Source organism: Leucoraja erinacea, chromosome 1 (genome assembly GCF_028641065.1).
Source record: "Leucoraja erinacea ecotype New England chromosome 1, Leri_hhj_1, whole genome shotgun sequence".
NCBI lineage: Eukaryota > Metazoa > Chordata > Chondrichthyes > Rajiformes > Rajidae > Leucoraja > Leucoraja erinaceus.
In genome coordinates this window covers 38,207,315-38,225,001 of record NC_073377.1, presented here as the reverse complement: position 1 = coordinate 38,225,001, position 17,687 = coordinate 38,207,315, and the positions used below count along the sequence as shown (strand labels likewise).

The 17,687-nt window shown below is 44.0% G+C and overlaps 1 protein-coding gene across 2 annotated transcripts in view; it reads left to right on the top strand.

Moving 5' to 3' along the window:
• Positions 1-17,687, top strand: part of npr2 (natriuretic peptide receptor 2) — a 162,058-nt gene that overhangs the window by 124,091 nt on the left and 20,280 nt on the right. For both annotated transcript variants that reach the window (XM_055633193.1, XM_055633183.1), the window contains 2 exons: positions 9,964-10,087; positions 15,950-16,018. In XM_055633193.1, the coding sequence (XP_055489168.1) occupies positions 9,964-10,087; positions 15,950-16,018 (193 nt within the window). The remainder of the gene's footprint in view (positions 1-9,963; positions 10,088-15,949; positions 16,019-17,687) is intronic.

Sequence of the window (17,687 nt, the reverse complement as noted above, 5' to 3'; positions counted from 1 at the left end):
ACCTTGCACACCATCAGCTTCGGTCCCTACGGGGAGCGTGTTCCTCTGGAATTGGAACGGGGCTGGGCTGCTGCTGGCTGTGGGTCTCTGGGATCTCCGTGCTTGCAGTGGGCCTGGGGGCCGGTGTCCCGTTGGTCCTGACATCTCCGGTGACTGGCACTGGCTCCGACGTGAAGACAATGCAAAGCCCCCGCGCCGGTGCAATGGGCGGGGAGCTGGAGAGGGGAGGGAAGGGGTCACACACATGGCCGGGAAGCAGAGGGGTGTAGGTGGGGTGAAACTGAAGGGAGCGACAATTTGCTGCTGCCTGCCCGCTGAGTTAAAAAGTTCCCACGCAAGACTCACAATACACTGTGTATCGTGAGTCTACCGTGGGAACTTTTTAACTCAGCGGGCAGGCAGCAGCAGATTGTAAATTATTAACCCTCCCGCGCAATATACCCTCACCTTCTCTTTTATGAATGGGGATTTAGTTCCCCTTTCTTCGAGGACCGACCGGAGGTTCCGCTGTCACCTCTGCGGGCCGCCCTCGGTGAACGTCTTCAAGGACCTTTCTTCAAGGACTGAAACAATGTCCGCTATTCGGAGCTTTTCGTTATTTGGATCGTCGGATAAAAGGTTGTGCACCTGTACTAACAAAGTATGGCAGGGAAACCCTCTTAAATCTAAACTCCAGGGCAAACGGAGACTTTTTAAACTCTGTACTCACTGATCCAGCATGGCCAGCAAAGATCAGCAGAAGCTGCTGCAGCAACAATGGGAGCTCGGCTACAAGGAAAACCCAGAGAAAACATTGAGTGAAGCGGAGGGGGATTCAGAATAGGCTGAGAGCCCAAGCCTTTCGTCCTCCTCTGCCCAGCATTCTTCTGGCGAATGTCCAGTCCCTGGAAAACAAGCTGGATGACCTCAGGGTGAGGGTCAGATTCCAGTAGGATATAAGGAACTGCAACATCCTCTGCCTGACTGAAACATGGCTGACCTCACTGATTCCGGATCAGGTAATCTGCCCAACCGAATCCTTCACTGTCCACCGTGCTGACAGAACAGAAGCATCTGGGAAATCCAAGGGTGGAGGAGTCTGCTTCATGACCAATAACAACTGGTGCAACCCTGGAAATATCAAGATGCTTTCCCGTTCCTGCTTGCTGGACCTGGAGCACCTGATGATCTCATGCCGCCCATTCTACCTTCCCCGGGAGTTCGGCTCAGTGATCGTCACAGCCGTCTACAATCCACCGCAGGCGGACACTGACGTGGCACTATCGGCCCTACACAATGTGCAATATCGACATCAAAACAAGAACCCGGATGCAACTATGGTGGTGGCTGGAGATTTTAATAAATCAAATCTCAAGAAGGTCATGCCGAACTTCTACCAACACATCACGTGTGCCACCAGGGGGGAGAGAACATTGGGCCACTGCTACACACCGTTCAGGAAGGGCTACAAGGCCGTTTCACTCCCTCCCCTAGGAAAATCTGACCACGCTGCCATTTTCCTGCTGCCGGAGTATAAACAGAGGATAGTTCGGGAAGCGGTAGAGACGAGGGACGTAAAGCGGTGGTCCGACCAGTCAGAGGCCATGCTGCAAGATGCACTGAGCGATGTCGACTGGAATATGTTCCAAGCAAGTTCCAGTGACGTCAGTGAGTTCGCGGAAGCAGTCACGGACTTCATCGCAACAATAACCGACAACATCGTCCCCACGGTAAGGGTAAGCACCTTTCCGAATCAAAAACCCTGGGTGGACAGGTCCATTCGTGTTGCCTTGAATGCTCGCACCGCTGCCTACAACTCGGGCCTGGCATCAGGAAACATGGACGTCTACAAGGTAGAGTCCTACCGACTGCGAAGGGCGGTGAAGGACGCAAAAAGGAGGTACAGGGACAAGATGGAGTTACAGATGGAGCAGCAGGACACCAGAAGCCTGTGGCAGGGGCTACGGATTGTAACCAACTACCGGAGCACCCCCCCCTCATCCGCAAGTGCCGGTACCTCCCTAGCTGATGACCTGAACACCTTTTACGCTCGTTTCGAGATGGGCAACACCACCCCAGGTCTGCCGACTATCGACAATACCGCCAGCGGGCAGGCTACCGAAGCTGAAGGGAGGAATGTGCACACATTCTCGCTGTCCGAGCACGATGTGAGGAGGGCTCTGACACGGGTGAACACGAGGAAAGCTGCAGGCCCCAATGGCATCTCGGGGCGAGTACTCAAGTCCTGTGCTACGCAGCTAGCTCCGGTGCTCACTACAATATTCAACCTCTCCCTGGGCAAGTCCGTGGTCCCTGCCTGTTTCAAAAAATCCATAATTTTACCGGTACCAAAAAATGCCTCCCCAGCCTGTCTGAATGACTACCGTCCAGTGGCCCTTACCTCGGTAGTCATGAAATGCTTTGAGAGGCTGGTGAAGAAACACATCTGCACCTTCCTCCCTTGCAACATGGACCCGTTGCAGTTCGCATACTGTCCAAACAGATCCACGGATGATGCGGTCTCCCAGGTTTTGCACACCGCTCTCTCCCATCTTGACAGCCAGAAGGGGGGCTACGTGAGGATGCTGTTCATAGACTTCAGTTCAGCCTTCATCACGATAGGCCGGGAAGCTACTGGAATTAGGGCTCAACACCCCCCTGTGTGCCTGGGCCCTGGACTTTCTCACCGCCAGGTCCCAGGTAGTCAAGATAGAAACATAGAAATTAGGTGCAGGAGTAGGCCATTCGCCCCTTCAAGCCTGCACGCCATTCAATATGATCATGGCTGATCATCCAACTCAGTATCCCATACCTGCCTTCTCTCCATACCCTCTGATCCCCTTAGCCACAAGGGCCACATCTAACTCCCTCTTAAATATAGCCAATGAACTGGCCTCGACTACCCTCTGCGGCAGAGAGTTCCAGAGATTCACCACTCTCTGTGTGAAAAAGGTTCTTCTCTTCTCAGTCCCAAACCAGATGGTAATATTTCCGGACAAGATGCTTTCCACAGCCGCTGAGTAGAAGCACTCGAGGATCCTCGGAGACATTCTGAATTTCCTCAATTGCCTGAGGTGGTAAAGGCGCTGCCTTGCCTTACTCACGAGTGCTGCAGCGTGTGATGTCCATGTCATATCCTTGGAGATGTGGACTCCCAGATATTTAAAACAGCTCACCCTATCCACAGTATCCCCATTTATCCTCAATGGAGTGTACGTCCTCGGATGATGTGCCCTCCTAAAGTCCACGATCAGCTCCCTAGTTTTTTTGATGTTCAAGAGGAGGTTGTTGTCCTGGCACCAGAGTGCTAGATCAGCCACCTCCTCCCGGTAGACCTTCTCATTGTTGTCTGAGATCAGGCCCACCACCACAGTGTCATCAGCAAACTTAATTATTGAGTTGGAGCTGAACCTAGCCACACAGTCATGTGTGTACAGGGAGTACAATAGGGGGCTGAGGATGCAGCCCTGGGGCGATCCTGTGCTCAGGGCGAGGGACTTTGATGTATTCCCTCCCATCTTAAGGATAAGGGGGAAATCTTAAGGATAAGGGGGAATCCTTTAAAACCGAGATGAGAAGAACTTTTTTCACACAGAGAGTGGTGAATCTCTGGAACTCTCTGCCGCAGAGGGTAGTCGAGGCCAGTTCATTGGCTATATTTAAGAGGGAGTTAGATGTGGCCCTTGTGGCTAAGGGGATCAGAGGGTATGGAGAGAAGGCAGGTACGGGATACTGAGTTGGATGATCAGCCATGATCATATTGAATGGCGGTGCAGGCTCGAAGGGCCAAATGGCCTACTCCTGCACCTAATTTCTATGTTTCTATGTTCACCTCCACGTTGCAGTTGGACTGCTGGACCACGGGAGAAGAACAAGGGAAGACTTTTGCCTTCCATCAAATTTAGGAGGTGCTGGAGATTCATTGTGATGGATCTTTGTGTTAAGTGTGGGTCTTGGGTTTTAATGTCATTGTTAAGATTGTAGAAAATGCAATTTCGTTCAAACCAAGCTGTTTGAATGACAATAAAAGGCACTGTATTCTTTTCTATTTGGGCAGCAATTAGTTGAGTAGGAAGGAAGTGCAGATGCTGATTTACTCCGTAGATAGACACAAAATGCTGGACCCAGAGGGACAGGCAGCATCTCTGGATAGAAGGAATGGGTGACGTTTCACGTTGAGATCCTTCTTCAGACTCAACCCAAATCATCACCCATTCCTTCTATCCAACAATTAGTTGTGATGTCTGCCTGCTCTCCAGTTAAGATGATTAACACCATGACTCTGGTGCATCGGCCATGAAGAGATGGTCAGGATACAGCTGCAAGTGGTGGAGTAGAAAATTGCCATGCTGAAACAAAGCTTTCTCCCATATTGCTCTGCAGGATAATTAATACGCAGACAAACAGATCCTGATATTTGTCGTAGTCTATTTATAATTTGCATATTTTACAATTCATGGGGACACACTTGCCAAAGCTTTGATGTGGCCAACTGGGAAATACAAACATGAGGAGAAATAAGGGAAGAGAAAGTGACCATTGATGCTTCCTGTCCAGGCAGTCCATGAACTCATCTGAAAGCAAACTGAAAGCATTTATTTCAAGAGGGCTTGTAACAGGGATGTAACACTGAAGCTCTAAGGCACTGGTGAGGCCACATTTGGAATATTGTGAGCTATTTTGGGCACCTTATCTAAGGAATGATGTGCTAGCTCTGGAGAGGGTCCAGAGGAGGTTTACAAGAATGATTCCAGAAATGAGTTGGCTAACCTATGATGAGCATTTGTCGACATTGGGCCTGTACTTGCTGGAGTTTAGTAGAATGAGGGGGAACCTCATTGAAACGTACAGGATAGTGAAAGGCTTGTATAGAGCGGATGTGGGGAGGATGTTTCCACTAGTGGGAAAGTCTAGGACTAGTTATAGCCTCAGAATTAAAGGATGTTCTTCTAGGAAGGAGATGAGGAGGAGTTTCTTTAATCAGATGATGGTGAATCTGTGGATTTCTTTGCCACAAAAGGCAGTGGAGGCTGTCAGTGAATATTTTTTGTAAGGCAGAGATAGATAGATTCTTGATTAGTACAGGTGTCAGAGGTTATGGGAAGAAGGTAGGAGAATGGGGTTAGGAGGGAGAGATAGATCAGCCATGATTGAATGGTGGAGTAGATTTGATGGGCCGAATGGGCTCATTCAACTACTTTTTATTATGATCTGTGCAGTTAAACCATCAGTGTTGATTCTCCAATGTTAAACTCCTTGCCTTATCTCAGAGATCATCATGGTGCTGTTTTGTCACAATGTAAAATAAATGTAATCACAAAATAAACATTCCAGATTAAATGTATGAAATAGGTTAGACCACATTCCATCAAAGTTTAAGTAATCAACCGTGTGCCTGTTTTCCCTGTCTTACACACCAACGCCTCTACTTCCTTAGGAGACTGAGGAAATCGGCATGTCTCCAATGACTCTTACAAACTTTTACAGATGCACCATAGAAAGCGTACTGTTGGGTTTCATCACAGCTTGGTTTGGAAACAGCTCTGCCCAAGACCGCAGTAAATTACAGAGTTGTAGATACAGCCCAGTCCATCACACAGACCAGACTCCCCACCATTGACTCCATCTACACCACGAGTGCTGTGAAAAACCAGCCAACATAATCAAAGACGTGCTGGTCATTCCTCCTTCTCTCTGCTCCTGACGAGCAAATGCTATAGAAGCTTGAAAACACACACACGCCACCAGATTCAGGAACGGCTTTCTCCCCTCTGTTATCAAGATTTACTTCTACCCCATTGTGGACAGTGACCTTGTCTGTGGAACTGTTGCACTACAATACTGAGAACCATATTATGCACAGTGTATCTTGCCCTTTGCTCCGCATATTGTACTCTATTGTACTTAATTACGGGTAATGATGAGTCACAGTATAGGAGGAAGATCGATCACTTGATTGAATGGTACCAGAACAATAACTTTGCTCTCAACATCAGTAAATCCAAGGGGCAAATTTTGACTTTAGAAGAGGAAGGCTCTTGTCTTCATCACAGAGTCAACTTCAGGTTCCTGGATGTGCATATCTCTAAAGATCTGTCATGGGCTCACCACATTGATGCAATCCCAAAAAAAGCCCATTAGCACCTCTACCTCCTGAACAGATTGAGGAGAATTGGCATATCAATTAATATTCTCTTGAACTTCTACAGGTATATGGTAGAGAGCATATTGACTGGTTGTATCATGGCCTGTTCGGCAATTCAAAACCCCAGGGTTGGAGGATATTACAAAAAGTGGTCCATCACTGATACTAACCTCCTCTCCATCAAAAGGATCTATAGCATTATCATGGTCCCACATCACCCTGGCCACACTCTCATTATGCTCCTACTATTGGGGTGAAGGTGTAGGAGTCTAAATATTGTGTACTCTAGTTTAAGGGAACAGTTTCTTCCCAACAACCAAACTTGAACATTAAAAAAAAGTTTATGAACGACAAACTCTTTTTTGTTGCACTAGGAGTTCAGGCTTTTGTTTTACACTAGTATTGTTTTTTTTAATTGAACTTTCTTTTGTTTATTGGATCATGAATATCGTGTTTACAGACCTGCTATGCTGCAGAGTAAGTCATTATAATGTCATTGGCACTGAATAAGTCATTGTTTGGTTTTTGGTGCATTTAACAATGAAATATTCTTGACTATTCTTGAGCTTGACTTGATGCTAGTTATGTATGGTGTTATCTGTTCTGATTGGACAGCGTGCAAAACAAAGCTTTACACTCTACATCAGTACACGTGACAATAACAAACCTAAACCTATGATACAGCTTTCAAGTCCTAGGATTTTGAGTCTTTGTACCTCAGGATGTATTCTTAGATTGGTGAAGGAGACATGCTGTTGGTTGCAATGCTAACACATGCCATGGATCCCCTGTAGAGAAAGCCACACTGTCTTGGATTCTTGATTCCATAAATCGAGCCGCCAAAGCCCACAAGAAGTCTGCAGGCAGCTGCAAGTGTAAATAACAGTGAGTGCTGTTCATTCACTGCTGACCACAAAATCCATGCCAATAAACTTCAACATGATTTATGTAACTACAACCTGAGTTTGAAGCTAGGTTTGTTAAATAAGATTTCATGAATATTCCTGCTTGGATTTTCCAGTTTGCCAGTGCCAGCATGTGCTGAGAGGGAAGATCAGTAAATTATGGACCGTGGCCATATTCTGACTGGAGGGACTCCAGTGGTAGAATACTTTATTAACAGTGTGACTTGTTTACATCAAATCACTTGGACTATCAAACAACAAATCCCATTTGATCGAACCAGTCCACACTGTCACTTATGTTTTGCTTGGTCTTCTTCACATCTTTTCGAACTTCCCAAATAAATTAATCTAGTCATTTTTTTCTTCACCATGCTTTATCCCATGTTTACAGGTCAATGGATAAAAATATTCCTTCTGCTTTTTGGTGTTGCCTTTTCTCAAGTGGAAACACTTTTGCTATGTCTACTCCATTGAACTTGTATTTCTTTCTGTTTGGTCATTTCTCAAAGTTCTCTTCTGAACCAAAAATACTTTTCAGCGTTCTCTGCAATCCTCTAAATGTTTTACAAATATGACAATCAGAACGGCACACAACTCCCTAAATGTGTGCTCCTCAAAATACAAGACAAATTCAACATCTGTTCTTTACCATTCACCCACTTTGTGGAAAGTCATGGACAGTAATCCAGCAATGCCAGTCCATTGATTCAAACCAATGTGCTATTCAATAGGAGAGTACACCCTTCCTTGAATTTATTGGTATGCACCTGTATGCCCACTAGATCTCTGCTAGGTGAATGTGGTGAAAATCCAACAGGTCCATTGATGTCAATGGAAAAGAAAGCTTATAATATGATTGTTAAGTACCAGTCACTATAAGTATCTGTTCTGTTTCCTTTTTATTTGATTTAATTCCAGGATATAGGGACTGTCATATGTTGATAGAATGGAGCGGCTGGGCTTGTATACTCTGGAATTTAGAAGCATGAGAGGGGATCTTATTGAAACATATAAGATTATTAAGGGATTGGACACACTAGAGGCAGGAAACATATTCCTGATGTTGGGGGAGTCGAGAACCAAGGGCTTAAAGATAGTGGAGTCAGGGGATATGGCGAGAAGGCAGGAATGGGTTATTGATTGTGGATGATCAGCCATGAACATATTTGAATGGCGGTGCTGGCACGAAAGGCCGAATGGCCTATTTCTGCTATTGTCTATTAATTGCTTCGATTTATATGTATTTATTATAAAATGCATTCTCAATTTAAAAAAAAAATGTTAATCATTTTAATTAAAAAATGATAAAATGGTTGTTTTCTATTAGAGGCACACGAGACTGCAGATCCTGGAATCTGGAGCAAAACTCAAACTGCTGGAGGAACTCAACGGGTCAGGCATTATCTGTGGAGACAAAGACCCGAAATGTTAATTTTCCCTTTGCCTCCACAGATGTTGTCTGATGTGCAGAGTTCCGTCAGCACTTTGGGCTTTTACCTTTCTTTATAATAGTTGGAGTAACTTAGAATGTTCAAAAATATTTCCACCTCATTCCTCACCACCAGAGAGAAGGGGGAGAGGGAGAAGGGAGGGAGAGAGGGGGGGAGAGAGTAGGGGAAGAGAGAGGAGAGAGAGAAGAGAAGAGAGAGAAGAGGGGAGAGAGAGAAGAGGGACGAGAGAAGGGGGAGACGGGAACATGGGGTTCATTTTCCCACACAAGCCATAGGTGACTGGGCAATCTGAACCTAAGCACCAAGTTGAAAGCGGCCGAAGGTGTGCACCGCTCGGGACAGCCCCCACTCTCCCACGTCCACCCTCCGCGGGCTGCGGGTCAGGTTTGGGACAATGTTCATGCCTTCACAGTGATGTGATGGACGCGGGGGTCTGGACCAATCGCTGACAAGTCCCGCCCCCCGGCAACGTCATGTCCGTTATTGGACTTTTCTGTTGAGCGGCAGTCGGTCCTTTGGCCTGTAGGTGACGCCGCCTTTCGGGTAGGTGGCGTTTCGAGAACGGCCATTCGGTAAGTTTGCTTTTAGGCGACGCAGCTTTTCGGTTCCTTGGGTTTTAGGCGTCCCGCCCTTTCAGTTAGTAGGCGTTTCATCTTCGGACCCTTTCGGTTTATTGTCGTTTCGAACTCGTTTCCATTCCGTTCTTTGGCTTCGACTTCTTTGCTTCGGCCTCTCGTCCGTCGGCACCACATTCACACACATTAGATTTCAGGGTCACCAACTAGTACTGTTGTGACCATTCTGAAAGCTCTCCTTTCCACCAACTGACTGGTATTTCTTAGTCTTATGTCATAACATTTACGGTTTTACATTTTAATTGTGTGTAACAGTACCTCTACAATTATTTTAAAATATCCAGTCGCACGTTGATATCCAAACTACAGATTTACAATAACTGCTCACTGATTTAGAACAATGGTTGTAACAGATTTACTATAGTTAAATTGCAAAGTAGAACCATTTAATGATGGAACACAGAAGGAGGTCATTCACCACATGATGTCTAAAATGTGGGTGCCACGCACCCAATTTGTGGAATGCCATCTACAAACCCATTTCCACAATAATGCAGCACTCCCTAACTTTGGGAAATGCAGTGGAGTGAGAAATTATGATAAATATCACATACTTCAAATTTCAACCAACTTATTTTTACAACATTGAAGTACATATTATGCATTTCAACACAAGCCACGTAAATGCACTACTTGGTTCATAAAATGGTTAAGAATTAAAATAAGTACATGTTTCACAAATGTATTAATGTACATGATGATTTAAGGTCATATCCTACTCATGACATGGTCTAATTTCAATAAACCCCGAACACCTAATTCATTAACAATGTCATATTTCTAAGTATAAAGGTTTTATGATATGAGGTACTCATTACATTATTAAACTCTATTATATTTTGTTGCAGTTCAGTGGCAGAACAACTGAAATGGGGAGAAACAGTCCAGGCAGAGGCATTTGACAGCGTCACAATTTATTTCAGTGATATTGTTGGATTCACTTCAATGTCTGCAGAAAGCACGCCGTTGCAGGTAGTATATCGAAGCCTTGCATTTTGCTATTACTGAAATATTCCATTCCAAATTTTGTTAAGGGTTAGAGCTTTCTTGTAAGATTATAAAAGATATCAGATACTTGTAAATACTTGTAAATTGTACATGTGACAAGTACAAGTCATTTTCGTGACTGAAAAAAAATGCTTTGCATTTATGTTGTGACATTCATAACGTCAGATTCCTCCAAAGTGCCTTATAACCAATAATGTAGGTTATGAAGACCTGACAACTTTAGTTGATGAAATTTGATACATAGAAAAAATAGTAATTTATATTTTTTGGCCATGCATAATACTAGCACTAAACTTGTTGAAGATTTCAGGCAGATACCCTTATTCATTACCAGAGCCAACAAATAAAATAAGTAAAGTATAATGTTCCTCTGCCAACAAATCAATCTGATTTAAATATTGTCAAAACATTTCAAAAAATAGTAATTCCTTTTACCTGTTGGTAGATTTTCTGTTAGATTATACGGCCATCAAATATATGGCAAGATATAGATCATCTACAGAAGTGGGCGGAGAAATGGAAGATGGAATTTAATTTGAATACGACTGATGTGTTACACTGTACGAGGTTAAATGTGAGGGGAAAGTATACAGTTGATGCAAGACCACTAACTACATTGATTATACAGAATCCAAATCCGGAGCTCCCTGTGTGTGGCAACACTAGGAGATAGAATTGTAAAGATGGCATATGGTATGCTTGCCTTCATTGGTCAGCCTGTTGATCAGAAAGTCATGTGGCAGTTTTATTGGACTTTGGTTAGATCACATTTGGAGTATTGTGTACAAGTCTGTTCGCCCCATACCAGGAAAGTTGAGGAAGCTTTGGAAAAGGTACAGAAGAGGCTTATCACAATGCTGCCTGCATCAGGAGATTTTAGCAATAAGGCGAGGTTGGACTCTTCCTCACTGGAACATGCCAGTCCTAAACTTTAATTAACTGGCTTTTAAATGACTCCCCCATGTCAGATGTTGACGTGCCCCATAACATCTGCCCCAATGTACTCTCCTGAGCTCCTGCCTGATATTAACTTAATTTGCCTTACTCCAATTAGTCCCTTCCTGCAAGGTCTAGCTTTATCCCTTTTCAAACCAATCTTAAAACTTATGGAGTTGTGATCACTATCCTCAAAATGCTCTTCCATTGAGACACCAGTCACCTGGCCAGGTTCATTTCCCAACCAAAGGTCCCTTCCTAAGATGGGGCAGGAGATGGGTGATGGGAGTTTTGGTGTTCTCCACACGGGTACTCTCTGCTCTCTCAATTCATGCTCTAAATGTTTTCAAAAACATCTCAATCATTTTCCCCCACTTTGTCCAGTGGTGATGTTGCGGAAGCTTTGGCCATTTACTCGTATCTTATCCTGTGTCTACCTGGTAATTGTGCACAAGAAAATTACCAGGTGGACACAGAATAAGATACGAGCAAATGCCCAAATCTGTTTTGGGATTCAAGCATATATCGGTAGCTGATAGTAACTTGGTCCTCAATACTGGGGGTGTTGAGTTAAGCGAGAGGCTGATTCTCTTATCTTTGCAGTGAATTTGGAGGATTTTACATATACTGTATGATATTGCTAGTATCTTTCCAATGGCTTGAGATGTCAGAGAAAGGCTGTCCAAGTCTCGGAAGCATACCTGAGAACAGTGATCATGGACTGCCGGAAGGACCGTGAATTTTGTGCCAGCTCGGAGATCTTAAAACTCAGATAATTTCTTCTCAGCCAGAAGTTTTGCCAGTACATAATGTGCAGCGATGAATTTCAATTTTGGTTTTTGCCATGGCCAAAAGGTGCCTCCTGAGATATGGGAATTGGTGCACTTCCCAGCAAAAACAATGCGTATCAATGCTGCAACGAACAAGCTACTACATAGAAACATAGAAAGTAGGTGCAGGAGGATGCCATTCAGCCCTTCGAGCCAACACCGCCATTCATTGTGATCATGGTTGATCGTCCCCTATCAATAACCTGTGCCTGCCTTCTCCCCATATCCCTTGATTCCACTAGCCCGCAGAGCTTTATCTAACTCTCTCTTAAATCCATCCAGTGACTTAGCCTCCACTGCCGTCTGTACAGGGAATTCCATAACTCACAATTCACAACTCAAAAGTTTTTCTCACCTCAGTCTTAAATGGTCTCCCCTTTATTCTAAGACTGTGGCCCCTGGTTCTGGACTCGCCCAACATCGGGAACATTTTTCCTACATCTAGCTTGTCCAGTCCTTTTATAATTTTATATGTTTCTATAAGATCCTCCCTCATCCTTCTAAACTCCAGGGAATACAAGCCTAGTCTTTTCAATCATTCCTCATATGACAGTCCGGCCATCCCAGGGATCAATCTCGTGAACCTACGCTGCACTGCCTCAATCACAAGGATGTCCTTCCTCAAATGAGGAGACCAAAACTGTACACAATACTCCAGATGTGGTCATACCAGAGCCCTATACTGAACCAATCAAATAAATTAGCAATATTGTGATCTCCCAACTGCAGCGAAGTTCCTGCCCCACGTGCTACATAAAGAGTAAATACAGTACATGGACATGCCAGGAAAGGATCTACTGTGCCCAGAAACATGGTCACAGGAATTAGACACAACATGCTGGAGTAACTTATCGGGACAGGCAGCACCTCCGGAGAGAAGGAACAGGTGCTGTTTCGGGTCGAGATCCTTCTTCAGACTGATGTCAGGGGAGAGGGAGATGCAAAGATAAGAAAGTGTAAGGTGTGTAACTAGGACAAAGGGGATGGAGATCAGGAAAATGTAGAATATGTCATTATTAGCTTGTAGAAGATAACAACAAAGCAAACAGATAAAATGTAGTCAGAGACGGGTGCGGAAATTCCCGGGGGGGCCAGGGGGGACACGTCCCCCCCTGTTTTGAGAGGTGGAGTCGATCCCCCTCATTTTTTGTATTCTGGATTTTAAAACTCGGTGAAATCTCCGCTTTCTGCGAGGCAGTGGGGGTGAGTGATGATCGAGGGTGCCGATTAGATGAGAGAGACGTTGGTCAGCAGGCAATGGGAGCAGGACATGATGATTCAGCGTGATCATTGGAGGAGGGAGAAGGGAGGAGTGGGGGCCCCCACTATTGGGACTGAGGATAGAGTGCAGTGATTAGAGGAGGGAGACGTGCCAAAACACTCTCGGCACAGACCTGTGCCTCATCCATAGCCAGGATCGATCCCGGCTCTCCGGCGCTGTCCCCCCCACGCCCGGGGGTGGCCAGAGACGTCAGGAGTCGGACGGGAGCGGTGCCCCCAGGCACACAGCCAGTGCAGAGAAGCAGCGCAAAACCCAGCTCAACTCTGCCTGTCCCGTCAGGTTAACGTACAGCCCTGCCTGGACTTGCGGGATATATGGCCCATGTTTACAGCCAGCGCGGAGAAGCAGCGCTGGTGTTCCATCAGTCCAGGCAGGGATGTAGGTTAACCCGGTGAGACAGGCAGAGTTGAGCTGCATTTAGCGCTGGATTGAGCCTCCGAAGCCTCGCGCATGTGTGTGTGAGTGTGCGCATGCACGCACGGCCACCAAGAAATGGTGTCCCCCCCTATCCCCCGGTTCCCTCCATATTTTGATAGTGATTTCCGTGCCTGGTCAGAGACAATCAGACTGGTTGGAGAACTGGGAAGGGGGAGGGATGGAGAGAGGGAGAAACTGAGGGTTGGTTGATGTTCCTTCCTAACACATGGTTACAGGAGTAACCTGCAAGTAAGAATGAAGTGCCAAGGACTAGGACTACCCTTACCATCTTCCTCGCATCCTAATTGATGGAGGGTAGTGGAGTGCAACAAACATAGGCTGTTTGGGGACCTTGGTCTTGAAGATGTTGTGTTCAGACCCATCCACTTGTAAACTTTGATAAATGAATTGGCGATGCATTGAAGCGAACAAACACAAATGCAAGTGTCATCTGCGTACTGCAGCTTGACTACTGAGTGTTGGGTCCCCTTGGTCTTGGAATGTAAGGGTTGTAGGTTGAAGAGCTTTGAAGGTTGGAGTCATGGAAAATGTATTGGAGGTGAAGTCCAATCTTATCTAACAGCATCCTTTGGATCTGAAGAAGGGTCCTGACCTGAAACACTGTATAAAGACCCTGACACTGACCCAAAAAGTCACCAATCCATGTTCTGCAGGTGTGCTGCCTGACCCTCTGTGTTATTCCGGCACTTTGTGTCTTTTGTTTTGTAAACCAGCATCTACAGGTCCTTGTTTATACATTCCATTGATTTTCAACTGCATTCCTATTGAGTTCCGGGGCACCACCGTTGACTAATATCTGAACTGGCCACAAGAATGCAATGGCTGCAGGTACAGATCAAAGCATTTACAAGGAGTAATTAGATACCTGACACCCCAGAGACCTTCTACCATCTACAGAGCACAAGTCCAGATTACAATGGAATATTTTCCAGCAGCACTCAGGAAGATCAATACCATCCAGGTCAGAGCAACCACCTTGAAAGACATGTCATCCAGTTCCTCAAATATATAATCCTACTGTCTACTGTAAATAGCTGCAAGTTCCATTGTTAACCACCTAACATGTACTGCAACGAATCAACAATATTCTTCTTCAGCACCTCCCAATGCGACAATCTGTTATGGTCAACACCCTCTGTGGCTCCTGCAGGGAGTCAAACTGGTGCCACAGGGCCCATTCATTCTGAGCAGCGCAGTTGGGGTTGCACTTGCTAAACAGCCTTTGCCCTTGTACATGGTCACCTGGACATCTACTCTCTGGTAGGCAAAATGCAACACTGCCACCTGAAAGTTCCACACCCAAAGTGGAAAAACATCATCGATTCTTCATCACACTGAACCAGAACACTGGGATTTTCTACGTAATAATATTGTGAGAACAGCTTCACCGTAGAGACTGCAGTGGTTGATGAAGATCGCCCATCACCAATGGGATGGGCTTTAAATGCTGACTTTGCCATAAATCCCATTGCTAAAGAGCTACATTGAGGGAATGGAGTAATTGTGTTGAACGATTGAATTAAAACAAGTTAATAGACTGCTTTATCTGTAATTATCTTAGTTGTTGCCTTACAGTGCCAGGCAACATCTTGAAGGGAATGGACCGATGTCCTTTCAAGTCAGGACCCTTCTTCAGACCAATCTCACCTAGCTGACAATGGAAACATAACTTGGTCAATTTCTGAGATGTGGCTTGGTGGCTAACCAGTGTACGTTGCCAATGCTTAGTGCACATGAAATACATCGCCAGAGCTCCCTCTTTCCTAATAATGATTTTCTGCTGCCCCTGATTTTTATCATTTCTGTAACTTTTCAACTTACAGCATGGATTTTACTTGTCTGGAAGTTCATAGCAAATTAAATCATTAAATCATTATCCTGATGGATTAGTTCCTGGAAATTGAATTTAAATAAAACCATTTCAGAAGAATTATGACAACGCGTTTCCCAATGTTTCCAGGTTTTAACTTTTAAACATCAGTATAAATAAGTTCAAAACCCAAAACTCAAAACAGCCTGAATGAGTAATGATTTCTCAAAGTTTATTAGTACCCTAGATTATTTCAGAATTCTTGTGTGTTGGTTGTGTTCTATACTCCTTCATAGTAACAGCGGCAAATTTGGCTCCATCGATTTCACTTGAACTGAAGTTTGAAAGGGAATGCAATGCACAGTTGCCATATATTATTCAGCATTAACATATGTAACTGAGGGTAATTTATATTACTTTCAACAAACTTATCCTCTTTTTGGACACAATATGCTGGAGTAATTCATTTTTTTACTTTGGTGCTGAGTTGTTTAGCAAAAATATCTATGGAAGTGTTCTTCTTCTTTCAGGTTGTGACCTTACTGAATGACCTCTATACTTGTTTTGATGCTATTATTGACAACTTTGATGTATATAAGGTATGTGAAATACGTTATCAAAAATGTTTAATGAAATTCTGAGCAAGACTTTGCAGATTATATGGCAGTGATAAGGCAACTGAATTTTCAGATTTTTGAGCTTTCATAGTTTAACATGGAAATCTTAAGGTGCTTCATGCTTCAACCACCTGCACTTCCTTGAACTTTCCCTGCAAAAAATCGATGTACATGAGTTCGTTTTGCTCTATGATACCTTGAAAATGTAGTGTAACCTGTAAATTGGGGACACTAAGCCATAATTGCTGCTAAGCACATTTATTTGACCTGCAATATAGCTTTTTGTATGATGGATTGTAGTTCCCTCATATGTCCTTCAAACTGTAATAGATATCATCATGAGAAAATGCTGAAAATTATACAGCTGCTTCAATCATTTTATGCCTGTGTTTCAAACTTCATTTCAATGCTGTTAAATATTTAGAACATTATTGATAAAATAAGCCTCCTTACTTTTTGTTAGAAACAATAAACTGCAAAACAGAAAAGTACACGAACTTCTGGAGTAACTTCAGCAGGTCAGGCGGCATCTCTGGAGAAAATGGATAGGTGATGTTTCAGGCCCATTAAGTAACTCCACCATTCAATCATGGCTGATCTATCATTCCCTCTCAACCCCATTCTCCTACCGTCACCCCATAACCCCTGACACCCGTGTTAATCACAAATCTGTAAATCTCCGCCTATTTGGATATTTTTAAGACGGAGATATCTAGATTCAGTGCTTGAAGCCTCAAATTGCCACAATGTCAATGCAATTACCATTGCACAATTTTTGTTTTAACATCTGATACAGTTCTCTAGTGTGTTGGCCTTTACTTATATGCATGTTATACATTTACTGCATCCTGTTCCTTTACTGTAATGTTCTATGCTCCATTGCAGGCAGTGAAGATTAGTTACATTTGGCATTATGTTCAGCACAGAGATTGTGGGCTGAAGGATCATCTCCTGCTCTGTTCTGTTCTGTACTGTTCTATATGTTCTTGGTAAAGTGCAAAGATCTCAATGCAAAGAAAGGGTAAAGTGTAAAGCTTTTCACTGTACCTAGGTACACGTGACAATAAACTAAACTGAAAGTAAAATTATCTATTGAAACCCATCCTGTGCTTGGTCGAACAGTCTTTTGAAATTACTGTCCAAGCACAGCCATAAGGAATGACCAAGTCTGCAAAATATTAAAGGGTGATAGCAGAGAACTGCAACCCAGCATTAGGCAATATGTTCTGCCTCCTGAGGGATGAATATTGGCATTAAATATAACTTTCAAAAACTTAATAAATGCATTAAGAGCAGTTGTATACCTTATTTTATGCCTTAAAGATCTCGCTAATTTCATTGAAATGTTTTTCTTTTTTCAGTAGGTTGAATAAGTCTACATATTAATTAGACCATTTACTTAACATTCTTTGACATTATTAAAATAAATTAAACAACTATAGGCAACCGCATTACAGTACTGCTGTAAAGCTGCTTTTCTAATAAAATATGCATGCTTACAATCACAAATGTTGACACATTTTCTAGAAGATTGGTTCCAGTAAACAGTTGTTCTGGTGGGGTGGAGAAATTCCACGAATGGAGATAGTGATGTGGACAAATTACACCACGATGAAACGAATAGGCTCAGTAGAACAAAGGTGGTAGAATT